This window comes from Carassius gibelio, chromosome B20 (assembly GCF_023724105.1).
Source record: "Carassius gibelio isolate Cgi1373 ecotype wild population from Czech Republic chromosome B20, carGib1.2-hapl.c, whole genome shotgun sequence".
NCBI lineage: Eukaryota > Metazoa > Chordata > Actinopteri > Cypriniformes > Cyprinidae > Carassius > Carassius gibelio.
The window spans coordinates 4,955,830-4,970,004 of NC_068415.1; the positions used below are offsets into that span (position 1 = coordinate 4,955,830).

Below are 14,175 nucleotides of genomic sequence, written 5' to 3' on the forward strand. Positions count from 1 at the left end.
AAATCAGATTTGACAGCTTAACAAATCTTTAATTTCTTGTGCTTCACACAAAGCTATCTTATAACTAATTTATTTCAGTAATTGGGCCTTCAGCTCATTTGCATTTTTTGGTATCTTGTTTCTCATTTTCCTCTTGACAATAGCCCATAGATTCAGGTCTGGTGAGTTTTCTGGCCATTCAAGCACATCAACACCATGGTCATTTAACCAACTTTTGGTGCTTTTGGCAGTGTGGGCAGGTTCCAAATCCTGCTGGAAAATTTAATCAGCATCTTCAAAAAGCTGGTCAGCAGAAGGAAGCATGAAGTTCTCCAAGATTTCTTGGTAAATGGGTGCAGTGACTTGTGACTGTTTTTTTTTTTTTAAACACAATGGACCAACACCAGCAGATGACATTGCACCCCAAATCATCACAGACTGTGGAAAACTTAACACTGGACTTCAAGCAACTTGGACTATGAGCTTCTTCACCTTTCCTCCAGACTCTAGGGCCTTGGTTTCCAAATGAAATACAAAGCTTGCTCTCATCTGAAAAGAGGACTTTGGACCACTGAGCAACAGTCCTGTTCTTCTTCTCCTTAGCCCAGGTAAGACACCTCTGACATTGTCTGTGGTTCAGGAGTGGCTTCACAAGAGGAACATGACAACTGTAGCCAAATTCTTTGACACTTCTGTGTGTGGTGGCCTTTGATGCCATGACCCCAGTCTCAGTTCATTTCTTGTGAAGTTCACTCAAATTCTTGAATCGATTTTTCTTGACAATCCTCATAAGGCTGCGGTTCTCTCAGTTGGTTGTGCATCTTTTCATTCTACACTTTTTCCTTCCACTCAACTTTCTGTTAACATGCTTGGATACAACAGTAGTGAACCAAACTGAGAGACCATTTTGAAGGCTCAGGAAACCTTTGCAGGTGTTTTGAGTTGATTAGCTGATTGGCATGTCATCATATTCTAATTTGTTGAGATTTTAGTTTTTTTGTAAATGTGAGCCAAAATCATCACAATTAAAAGAACCAAAGAATTAAAATACTCTGTGTAAAATAGTCTGTGTGCATTGAATTTATCTAATTATTGAAATAAATGAAGTTTTCTATGACATTCTAATTTATTGAGATACACCTGTATAAGCTTAAACTGATGCACATTATCTATATTTAAGTTCAATGGAGGAAAGAGAGTCATATGGGTTTTGCAGAATCTTTTTGGTGAAAAGATTTTTGGGGTGATCTTTTAAATAAGATTTTGTTTGAGTGTAGTATTAGAATTGTAAGCGTAATGCCCTTTTTTTATAATGAAAGATAACACCTAAACACATCACTAATAATGACACACAGCACTGCACTATGCATACAATGTGATGATATGGAGTGGCATTGAAGCTTGTGGAATGAAAGAAGAAACAAAAGTTCATTCAAGAGTCCATGGACCACTCAGTGTGCCTTCAGCCGGGCAAGAAAAGCACAGAAGATACCACTTTCAGTGTTCTGTTCCCATTCACTCTTAAGAGTGCAAATCACAGGTCCTACTGATCAGTTGAGTCTCATTCTCCCTGCTCTTCTCTATTGATTGTTCCTCTGCTCCAGCTTTGGACTTGTTTGCATCACACACTAGGAAGATGGTATTCTCTGGTCCAATTTTGGCATCAGAGGTATGGCAGATGTTGGATCTCCCGCAGAGGCGGCCCAACTGGTTGACTTCTTGTTTAAAGGACTTGCTGAGGATATAGTAGATGAACGGGTTGTATACAGTGGATGACTTGGCGAACAGACAAGGTAACATGCTGACCTCAGGAGGAATCAAGTCACCAGGCCGGTAGATGGACCACAGGCTGATGATGCCGTACGGCATCCAGCAGCCGACAAACCCAATGCTGATCAACACAGCGATCTGTAAAAGCAAAAAATAGCACGTTCAGATCTTGTTATGTTTGGAGTATGTTCTATACCTGTACATATGTAAACTTTTTGCATCAGTAGATGTTAATTGATCGAATTTTTTGGACTCTCATTCTGACAGCACCCATTCACTGCAGAGGATACATTGGCAAGTTTTATAATGCTGAATTTCTCCAAATCTGTTCTCATGAAGAAACAAATATTGCCCAAACAATATTTTACTGTAAAAGTACATGAAATACCCAATTAGATCATAGATTAAGGGAACTTACTGTTAATAAATTAACAAGATTTTACTATAGTCTTTCAACATTAGATATATGATAACTTTTGTACAGTGCAGGTTTGTTAGACAATTAGATTAACCTTGTGCGGTCTTCGGTCATTTCTGACCGGAATATTTTACGTTTTGAAATGTTAAAAATCACAGCTTCATCGGAATGATATGAAATGCGGTGACTTTCATGGCATTTGGGGTGTGAACATACAAAAAAATTGAGGGCATGATTCGAACAGTCTAAGTGGGCGTAAAAAAAAATAGTAACACTCATGGTCTTCGGTCAAAAATGACCGTCCATAGGAAATGAATGGGAAATAGACAAAAATACAACAATTCAGAGAATATTTGTGTACACAATCTACAAATCGATCACAAAACTGAAAAAAAGTGCACAGCAGTGAAGGGATAACACTATAAAACATCAAGAGTGTGATATTGACACATCCAATCACACACAGATGCACACACACACACACAAACACACACACACACACATACTTACACATAGACACCTATGAACTACTGTGTCTGTAACACAGAGCAAAGTTTTGAGAATGTGAAATCCATTCAATAATTCAGTCATAATGCAGAGAAAATCTAACAGCAGTGAAGGTATGACACTCTAAATAATCACATACACACACACACGCGCGCGCACACACGCGCGCACACACGCACACACCTATGACCTGCTGTCTGTAAAACAGCGATGAGAAGCAAGCGCTGCCTCTTGGGTTTGTCAGTGCACTTAGAAACTCAGACTTGGTCCTTTGCACCATTCTGAGGATTCTTATTTTTTATTTTTTTGCAGGAGCTCTGTGCCACTGAACAATATGTTCAGGTTTGATTGCAATCATAATGCAAAAACTTTAATGCAAATAATGCATGAAATCATTATTTATAACAGAAGAAATATAAAAAAATATACAAAAAGTACTCTTTAGAATGTATTAATATATATTCAAGTCCACTACTTAATATGAGTAAGCAATTATGTCTAAAAACAATAAGGGAATTCACAAGCCTCTCTATAGATTCCTATACTGGTAATAAGTGGTTGCACCATGCACTTACATGTTTTTCTTTCTTTGCTCTGACCAGGTGGCGCTAAAAAATCTTCAAAAAAAATGTATTTGAAAGGCCTAGTCTCTGGTTTAATCTGAAATACAACATTAATTCGAAAATAATTTAGAAAAATTAGAAAAAAAAATTATGTACTATTTTCTATGAGAAAAATTGTTCATAATTATTGCATAAATATGAATTAATACCTTAAAATTTTCTCAAAATACAAAAGAAAAAAGAAAAAATATTATTGAATAAAAATATATTCCACTGATTTTACTGGGGGGCAAAAAAGTTACATTTTAGGTGTCCGGTCACTTATGACCCCTGAAGACCCTGAGTGTGACTCCCAAATGAGGTCCGCACAAGGGTTAAGAAGCAAGGTAGAGAAGAACATAATGGCCGTCAAAAACAATGTGGTCTATTTTGTGCCATGCAATGTGTGTATATATATATATATTTTGTTTATTCAGTTTTAGGAATTTTAGTACATTAACTCCAAAAGGGTCATATGATGCTTTTTTTAAAGATCATGTAGCAAAATGTGTTGACATGCTTTAATGTTCGAAAAACACATTATTTTTCAAAGACTAGTACTAACAATAATAGCCTCTCTCAAATGGATCATTTTCTACAAAGTCTCTCTTTCCAACCATCGCAGTCTGCTCTGATTGGCCAACTGACCTAGTGCACTGTGATTGGCCGAACACAGCAAGCACTCGTCTGAAATGTAATGCCCCTTTCCATAATCGCGAGTTTCATCTTTCAAAATAAATGCACTAAACCCTGAAATACACCTAGTGCGAAACATCTTGTGTGTTCCACAAAACATCAAGGTTTTAAAAATCAAGATTAAATATTCAATATGTATATAAGTTTTTTAATATTTAAAGAAGTGTCAAATTGATCCCTGCCCACTGTGACCTAAACATTACTAGTTACTCTGATAATTGCAGGATTGCACGTCTTGTATGTGTTATTGATGATAAAGCCTTCAGCTATAGAAAGCCTCTGATTCTCTTGAGTTTCAGATCACGTTCAGGTAAGCACAAAATGTACAGATCTTTTTTCAAAAATGCAGTGTAGCTGGTGCGAATAGTAAATCAGACAGACTCACCACCATGAGCCGCCGCTGCATCTTTATCATGTTGGAGATGTGGTTGCTGTCGTCCATAGACTTGTAGGTAATGTATAGTTTCAGAGCAATAGCAGAGTAGCATGAAATGATGATGATGGCTGGGAGGATGAGGTTCATGAAGAAGATGGTGATGACAAAAGACTGGCTCTGTTCCTTCATGTCTCTCCATGCCAGAGTACAGGACAGGCCAAAGGGCTCCGGGCCATATTTTCCCCAGCCAGTCAAAGGTAAAATAGCCCAGAGCAGTGCATACAGCCATGTGGTCGCCACAAGGATCTTTGCATTCCTTTTGCTGATTTTCTCTTCTATGGAAAAAACAGACAGTTAAGGTTTAAATAAAGGGGATCTGAATGCAAAATAAGTTTTTATGTGTTGCTCTTTTATTTTTATTTTATATTTAGCATTTAATTGTTTTCCTGAAAGAATAATTTAAATAATCTAGTTTGGTATGTCATAGGGATGCACAATTAATCGGATTTCTAATCACAATTACAACTATGGATGCCACAATTATGTAATCATTCAAAGTCCACTTATGTTATTCTGCATGCTTAAGATGCGTTTTCTTTCTTTCTACATGTTATCTTAAGGGTTTTTCTCATTATTTTAATTTTACTTTTAGTATAACATTGTAATACCATTCATATTTTTTCTTTTTTATCATTTAAACAATAATCCAATCCAATGTATAGTTGACATTTGAGGCTTAATACTATACAAATGTTTTTTCAGTTAGAATGCTTTAAGCTAGTTTATTTTTATATAATAATACGGCATGCAGTTGCATCAAATAATGGTATAAATATAATTCAATGTAAATTTTGATAATGGTTAATAATAATCGCAATTACAATTTCAAGGGAATAATTGACAATTATGATTTTTGTCATAATCGTGCAGCCCTAGTATGACATTTTCTCTGCTGCTTTTTGTATCATGACTGTCTTCTAACAGTGGCTGTCAAAATGTGCTTTTTGCTTATGAAGTGCCATACTTTTGCTATAATTTCCAATAACGGAGCAAATGAATGGACCTATGTGGGCTGGCTGTGGCTATATAGCAATATATATAATTGAAATAATTTAACAATAACTGTTTCATTTCATTTCATGTTTTACCAATAACTTTCATGCTCAAACGTTATTTTTTTATTTTATCACATCTGGTCAGATAATCCACAACAAATTATTTTATAAAAAAAAAACAAAAAAAAAAAAAAACAGAGAATATTTGTCTTTCCTTGTTACCTGTACTTTATTTTGTTAGTTTATTTATTTCTGTTGATAGATACTCTAAAACCGTAAAACTTCCGCTGTGACACAATGTAGGTGCTCTTTTCCCAGAAAACTGGGGAATGTGGGAATGTGGGAATCTTTTCCAGATTACAGATGCACACATAAACTGAATCGGACTTCTGGAACTAAATGCAAACATGAATAATAGATTTCATGTTTCATTTTATGAAAACTTGAGTAGTGCTTGCTCATGCAAAATTAGCCACTGTGATGCTTAAGTGTTCCGGTTGATTAGGCAATGCTATATAGTTTCTACATTTTTGGTAGGGAATTCCAGGTGTTTTCTAGTATTTTCTTGGTGGTTGTTTAATTTAACGGGCCTACTAAATGAGCTATTCTGGGTTGGTATCTCTTTCAGCTCTTTATTACCATTTGTCAAGTAAAAAGAACAAACAAAAAATCTATTTGTTTCCCTCCACAGCAGTTATTCCCATGCCAAGTTTAATTTCTATAATTCAGTGTTTGTCTCCCAGCATGAGACACCAAAAAACTTCATTAAGTTAGCTTTATAGAACTGTCATGTTGGGTTTGTGTGTAAATGACAACTATGTGCTGTAACTTATTATTTGATGACTGACCAGCACCATTCTGTTTGACTGAATTAAGTTTGTAAACTGCTACTGCCTCTTGAAAACTGGAAATTTCCAACCCTATACTACATGTTTTAATTGGATTACTTATTTATTTATTTTGTAGGAGTAAACATGCATCAGGCAAGCGTCTGTACCTCTGAAATGTACATAATTATCATTCTCAACAGAACATTGACATGGTAAGAAAACATAATTCAACTCTCAGGAGCTCTGAGGTTGGACCACTCATTAGAAATCTATGTAGGAGTCAGAATAAAAATAGGTTCATAGATAGAGCCATGGGGAACTCACTGGGTGACTGGAGCGTTAAGGACACAATGAATCGAACAATAGCCATAACTGTCAGGGTCATCATGCTAGCAGCTCCAAAGAAAAATCCCATCAGGCCGTAGTACACACAGGTGACGTCTCCTCCTATCCAATGGTGGTTCCAAGCTGAAGCTATAGCCAGTGGGTACATGGTGACGGCTGCTCCCAGATCTGTCACAGCAAGATTTACACTCAAATACTCAGGGGGCTTCATGTGGTTTGACCGCTTGTATGCCATCACAAGAACCATCAAATTCCCCACAATGGAAAGAATTGCTGTATGTGAAAGACAAAAAGAAGAAATACATACCCAGATGAAAAACGCACCATAATGTACTTAAAGTGTTCTATTTTCACGCACTAATTTTGTACCTAATATAGTAAAAATTATACTCTAGTATACTCTATACTCTTATAATATATTTATTCTCACACATTAAAATAATTTAGACTTGATACATGTATTACATTAAAATTTAATTTCCATTTATTTAATTTGACAGAAAATATATGAAATACTGTGTTTTGATTTTGGGATAATGACTGGCTGTCTATATCCATCTATCACTTACACTTTCTTCCATATTTGCTGATAAAATGCAAGAATGCTGTATTAAATCTATATATGAAATTTATTTGGATTTCTAATTGTTTTATATTAATGCATATCTTGCACTGCATATGGCCGATGTTTTTATTCAAAGTGACATGCATTGCATTCAAGGTTCATTTTATCAGTCCATATCCCACGTTCCTGGCATTGCTAGTCTCCTTTTAATCTACAGATCTTATTATATAGTGTTTTGTTTGGAGCAAATATTGGGATCAAATCCCAAAGACAAATTCCTCATGTAGTCTTATGTAACCCCAAACAGTCTCTTGTTTCTTTACTTTGTGTCTCAGCCTCACTTTTATCTCACTTTCATCTTGCCTCCTCTATAACCTTCTCGTTTTGCTTTAGACTGCATTTTTAGCAGTATATAATAACTGTGGGACTTACTTTTATTGTATGAATTTGACAGATGTTTAATCTAAAGGCAATTATATTGCAATACAATGCATTCCATATATATATATATATATATATATATATATATATATATATATATATATATATATATATATTGCAATATATATATATACATGTATTAATAAATTCATGCATTCAGGAATTGAACCCATGACCTTGGAGCATGGAGTTGGAGTTACTAGCATCACACGTCCTCACTGATTCCTATTACTGTAATGTAATAAAAATCTAATTTTAATTTCTGACTACATTTAAAAAGATTAACTATTTGTCAATCATAGTAGTATTTTTATGCATATTTAAATATAAATGATAAATAAATTAAAATCTATCACCACATTATGCAGAACTGAGCTTAAATGTAAAACCCACATCCTGTACAAACTCATGATAAAGTCCTAAGCAAGTTTTAGGTTGGTTTCAGTCCAAACCCCACATACTGTGTGAGTTAACGTGGCTGAATGTTCCTGCATTGTCAAGATTAATCTGTGCTGTGCCAGTGAAATCCTTAACGCTTCATTTTTGACTGCTGGATATATGATTTACATTTAATACAAGCCATCTGTAACTGTACATTTGAAAGCATTACATGTGAATCTATAGGATCTCCATGCAGCAAAAAACAGATCTGCTCCACCAAAATGAACAACATCTTGCTGTGCAATGAACAAACAGTCCAAGTCTATAGGGAACTGAGCTGCTTCATTCAGCAGAGCCATAAGGGCAACGTGTGTATACAGTAAGTCATATGCCATCAGCTTCACCCAATTATCCTCAGCTTCTAAATACTGTAGGTTCAATGCTCCCTCTGTCAACTGCATCAAGGGTTTATCAAACATCTGCAGTAAAATAATTATATTTAAACTGAATTTTCGATATAAATACTAAACGAGTAACAATGTTCAAAGAATGAAAGAAGTCATAAACACATACTTAAATATCTTAGCACAAAAAAAGTGGCCAACCATTATTGCTCAAAAAAAAAGAAAGCTAGCTGAACACAACATATATAGTGAGCATGTTGTCACAATGGAAACTGCCAGATATAAACAGTAAGACAACTTGACTCTCTCTATATAAATATTAACTGAGTGAATGAAACTAATAATTGACTGTCAATTATACATTTCTTGTTCTTATCAGCAAAGGATGGAAGAGAATGCAAACTTTTTAGTTAAGTCTATTGTTGCGACTAAATTTCTCATAAAAAAAAATCACTATAAAAGTGGTAACCTGTAAAAAGTGGTAAACCCCCCCCCCCCCCCCCAAAAAAAAAAATATATATATTGTTGGTGTAAATTAATTAATATCCCCGGTTTCCCCTAAAGGAAAGGAAAAGTAACCTGACAAAGCATCGGTCGTTGTTTTCTAGCCTATAAAACACTGTGTTTTCAGAATTACTATCCCTTTTGAGACACTTGGTATAAAGTTGAATTAATCCGTTTGGAAACACACAGACTCGCTATTACGCGCCAGAAACGGTAACCAACAAAAGTTGGAGACCCAGTAACGCAATCTTACCGATGAGCAGCAGGAACGCACCAACTCCATAATCCACAGCAGGTGATAGTTTAGAGGAATACATATCCATGTGGACAAGACTCAGATGTGCTCTTCAGCGGGACGAGATGTTAATTCCCAGAAAGAAACGCGCTCGACATGGATCAGCGCGATGTGGAAGTAAAAGACAATATTTGCGTTGGCTAATTCTACTGGAACAAGAAGCTATAGACGATCTACACTGCTGTCACGTCTCAGAAACATTTGATGTCCAACAGAGATAAAGAACGCGATTAAATGAAGCCCCCACCTCAACATTCCGAGAAAATAAAACAGAAGAACTTGCCATAAGAGGTTACTGCTGCAACCTGGACCCCCGCGTCTGACACAACATCTCCACAAGGGTCCGCTTGACTAAAAGCCTCAAAAGGAGGTACTTCGTGATGACTGGTCCACACAGTCCTGCGTTATAGATAGATACATCTGTAATATACAATATGAATATATACACTAATATACACAGAATTTTATATATATATATATATATATATATATATATATATATATATATATATATATATATATATATATTTATATATATATATATATATATTTATATATATATATATATATATATATATATATATATATATATATATATTTATATATATATATATATATATATATATATATATATATATATATATATATATATATATATATATTTATATATATTTATATATATATATATATATTAGTGCTGTCAAAATTAGCGCGTAACGCATTCGATTAATTTGAAATATTTAACGCGTTAAAAAAAAATAACGCAATTAACGCGGTTGCAGTTTTTTTTTTTTTATTTCCAGTTGTGGCCTTGTGTGTTCAACGTGCAAAGAAATATGGTTAAGACCAAGGAAGGACTTTTAGACGGAAAGTTTCATTATAAAACTCCGGATCACTCTTCAGTCTGCCACAAGAAACAGCAACATTAAAATCATGAACTCAAATGTCATTGTTTAAAAAAAAACGTTAATAAGCTTAAACGAAAATAACGAAATAATTGTGTAGCGGAGTATTTTTGTACACAGTGCCGCGAACTGTCAATCACTCCTGTACGCGTGCATCACTGTCCTCCTCAGCTGCAGCAACTTGCGCTCTCTCTCTTCATCAAGCTTTAAAACAAAAAGGGGACAAAAAGATCATATTGTCTTTGTGCATAGGCTATAGATTAATTAGATAAATGAATATCTAAATTTGTGCCTTGCCGTCTACGGTATTTGTTTAGAACTTAGAAAAAAGATGCTGCAGCCAATGAACAGCCAGCGGGGGCTGGCTGCAGGATGACTCAACCTCCGCAGACAATTTTTAATGTTTATCAGACAATAAATACTCAAGATTTTGCTTTAGTATAACTCACAACGAGTTTCACACACCTTCTCCGGCCACGTTGAGTTGTTGACACTTAACAGTGGGAAAAGCGACACATGCGCTATTCACTTGTATAACTTAAGGGTGAATGGGTAATGTAGTTTCTGCTCTGGGTGGGATGAATTAGGAAGCATGCATTGTGAAGGGCGCTCTGAAAATCGGCAGTGCAGGTAAAAGATTAAAACCTCTATTAAAACAGATGTCCAAATGAGCGTACCGGTACGCTAAAAGCACGTTCTGGGCGCACGGAGAGGTGGCGGTACGCTCAAGAGCTATATTTGGAAGTGGCGGTACTGAGTACTGGTGCATACCGGCCCACTTAAAGCACTGGCAATGACTATACTTTGGAATTTTTTTGCAGTCCACTTAGAATTCAACATGGAAATCAAATTTGTTTTCTATTGGCATTGATTGTTTTGAAATTCAAATGGTACTTACATGCCTGTGTTTTTATTTCTGTAATAAATATGGCTTTCAAGCCAACAGTTAATTTGGAGGATATTGATGGTTTATTGCAGGTATGTTGTTTACATGAGAAAATCTGTGTTACAAGTTAAACAAAAATTCCAATAAACAATCATATTTTGCATTTAAATAATTTCTTTGTCTTGAGTTTACATTAATTTTTTACATTTTACATTTACATATCCAAAAAGTTTCAGTCTTTTAATTGCGATTAATCGCGATTAATCGCAATTAATTTAAAAAAATTGTGCGATTAATTAGTTAATTTTTTTTAATCGATTGACAGCACTAATATATATATATATATATATATATACACACACACACACACACACACACACACACACGCACACACACACACACATACTGTATATATATGTGTGTGTGGGGGGGGGGGGTCGGGCTGTAACTACTGTTATTCTGTTTGTTTTGGAGAATCAAAGTCATCTCTCATACAAGTGCATTCCTGTCTGTACAATAGCCATAAATTGCAATCATGCATCCTCACCAAACACACTTGATTACAGAAACAGAAAGCACAGAAAGAAATAAGTAGTTGTTTATTCTTCACATTTAGGCAATTAAATCAAATCAAATAAGCAAGCTTTAGAAAACCTTCAGTTTCCACAGTTCCCGTATCTCAGGGTAACAAAATTACATTAGTAACCGAGTACATTTCAGCACATATGGTTTTGTGTGGTTTTCATCTGCAATCTTTTTTTTTAATTCTTTTTTTTTGCTGGCTCTTGTGCAGCAGAGACCTATGGGTGTACTGTGATTAACTAAATACTTTGTTCAAAAAATAAAAATTTCTGAAAAAATACTCACCCTCAGGCCATCCAAGATGTATATGAGATGAGGTTCTATGTTCAGAACAGATTTGGAGAAATTGAACATCACATCACTTGCTTACAAGTGGATCCTCTGCAGTGAATGGATGGCATCTGAATGAAACAGCAATATTATGCAACATTCCGATTATGGATTATGGACTTGTATTTGAACTGGTAGTAATGGTTTGAAAAACATCTTTATGATAAACTGGTTTCTTACAAAAATGCAGCTTTTCACAAGATGTTAATTGATCGCCTGGAGTAGTGTGGATTACTTGTGTATTATTTTGATGATTTTATCAGTTTGGCCTTTCATTCTGATGGCACCCATTCACTGTAGACAATCCATTGAAAGTGACCCATACTCGGAATTCATGCTCTGCATTTAACCCATTCAAAGTGTGCACAGACACAGCAAAATTTAAAATTTTAGGGTGAACTTTGTCTTCAATTACATTTCTCATTTCTATAGGCTACCAGCTGTGTGCGTTTAACCTTTCTGTGTCTTCACTTATGCAGTTGCTGTGGACACTACATCCTCAAAGGACATTTAAAAACCTCCTTTGGATATTATTATTTTAGTTTTTACTTCATAATAACACATTTGCATGACATTGCATGATTTATCTTTGATCAATAACTTTGAATTATTTATAACTCTTATCTCTGAATTAATTAGTGGAAACAGTAACATCTGGTGTTATGCAAGTATGCAATATATCTGGTTATGTGTGGTAATTTGGAAAACTTAGAAAGAAAAAAAAATTGAACATATGCTGCATATGTTGCTTTAGTTAGTTTTATAGTGTCTTATTATTGAATATGAATATGAACATATTTAGGAATTTACATGAATGGGAGTGCATAAAAAAGACTTTGTACCTTTTTAGCACTTCTGTCCTCTGTTTGTATTTCTTCAGGGTGAAGGTAAAGTCGTACGAATACAATCTACTGACATTTATTATGACATCTGCTTTGAACATTACAATTGCTCATTATATGTTTGGTTAACTCGATAATTAAATCCACTTCATCAGTTTATTGCTCTTTAACTGTGATAGCTTTAGCCATGCAAAAATGGGAATTCAGAGACGAAAATCTAAAGATGGCTGTGCATTTGTTTCTATGATGCATAAGGTCTATAAAAAAGCCCCTAAAATTTGATTTAAATGAATAGTTAGGAATATAGTATGGAAATATAATATGGAAGTCAATGGCCACTGGTAACTGTTTGGTTACCAACAATCTTCAAAATATCTTCTTTTGTGTGTTATAAGGGTGCAGATGTCATCAATTCAAATTTGATCCAAGCTTCATTTAATTTGGTGCTGTTATAGAAATGACCACTCTAGACTATTTGACTAATCAAAAGGATATTTCATCCTCATGTCAATCCAGACCCTTAAGACCTTCTTTTATCGTTTAGTGGTAGGACTCTTACTGTCTATGCATGTTTAGAAAGATGCTGGATTTTATCAAAAATATTTTAATTTGTGTTCTGAAGATGAACCAAGGTCTTACGGGATTCAAATGAATTTGAGTAATTATTGACAGAATTTTCATTTTTTGGTGAATTAACCCTTTAATGTGTTAGTTTGATTCCAACTGTGGTTTGAGTCTTCAGATGCAGGAGTAAACCACTGAAGCACTCAAAGGTTTTTCTTTCCTTGTGATGAAGCTCTCTGGGAAATCCTATTAGATCATGGATCTGTCACCCTTCCCTCCAAGAAAGTGATTTAAAGATCTGAAAGTTTCACGGGGCTCAGAGGAATATTATTAGCATTACTTCCCATGCAAATTGGCTATGCTGTATTTATCACTGTATGAATACAATGTGGATTGGAACATGTGCTGTAATGGTTGCACTCGGGATAAATGGCTTAACCAATGGCTGATGTGGCACAACACTTATTCCTGTAATTCTGATTGGTGACGCTAGTTTCAGAGAAATGACACACATTTCTCCTTTCACTTCTAAGTCTGTCTGATGCTCATCGTCAGTGGGGTTTCTGGAGGAGGTCTGTCTTTCTATTCTCTTTGAGCTTTCATCTGTAGAAGATGCAGATCTCTGTAAATTGAGCTCTCCATAAAGGACAGAGGATGTGTGAAATTCTCACTATTCTCTTTTGATGAGTGGTGGCTAACAGTGGAAGAAAAGAATGTTAAATGATGAATATGACTCATGAAAGCAAGCCATGTTCTTGGTTCCACATCTTTTGTCTTTGTCATAAAACATTTGGGGTTTTATACATAGACATAACAGGGAAAGTCAAACAGGTTTGGAACAACATTTGAATTGCCGATGGCAGTAATAGATTTGAAATGAAGTTTGGCAGGGAATGAA

General features: G+C 35.0%; 1 protein-coding gene across 1 annotated transcript; it reads right to left on the bottom strand.

Moving 5' to 3' along the window:
* Window positions 1–1,214: 1,214 nt before the first annotated feature.
* On the bottom strand, window positions 1,215–9,484 carry opn8b (opsin 8, group member b). Its single transcript, XM_052586918.1, has 4 exons — window positions 9,127–9,484; window positions 6,558–6,851; window positions 4,358–4,683; window positions 1,215–1,887 (listed from the first exon to the last, which is right to left on the bottom strand). The coding sequence occupies exons 1-4, from the start codon at window positions 9,194–9,196 to the stop codon at window positions 1,501–1,503; spliced, it is 1,077 nt and encodes a 358-aa protein (XP_052442878.1). The 5' UTR covers window positions 9,197–9,484; the 3' UTR covers window positions 1,215–1,500.
* Window positions 9,485–14,175: the final 4,691 nt, after the last annotated feature.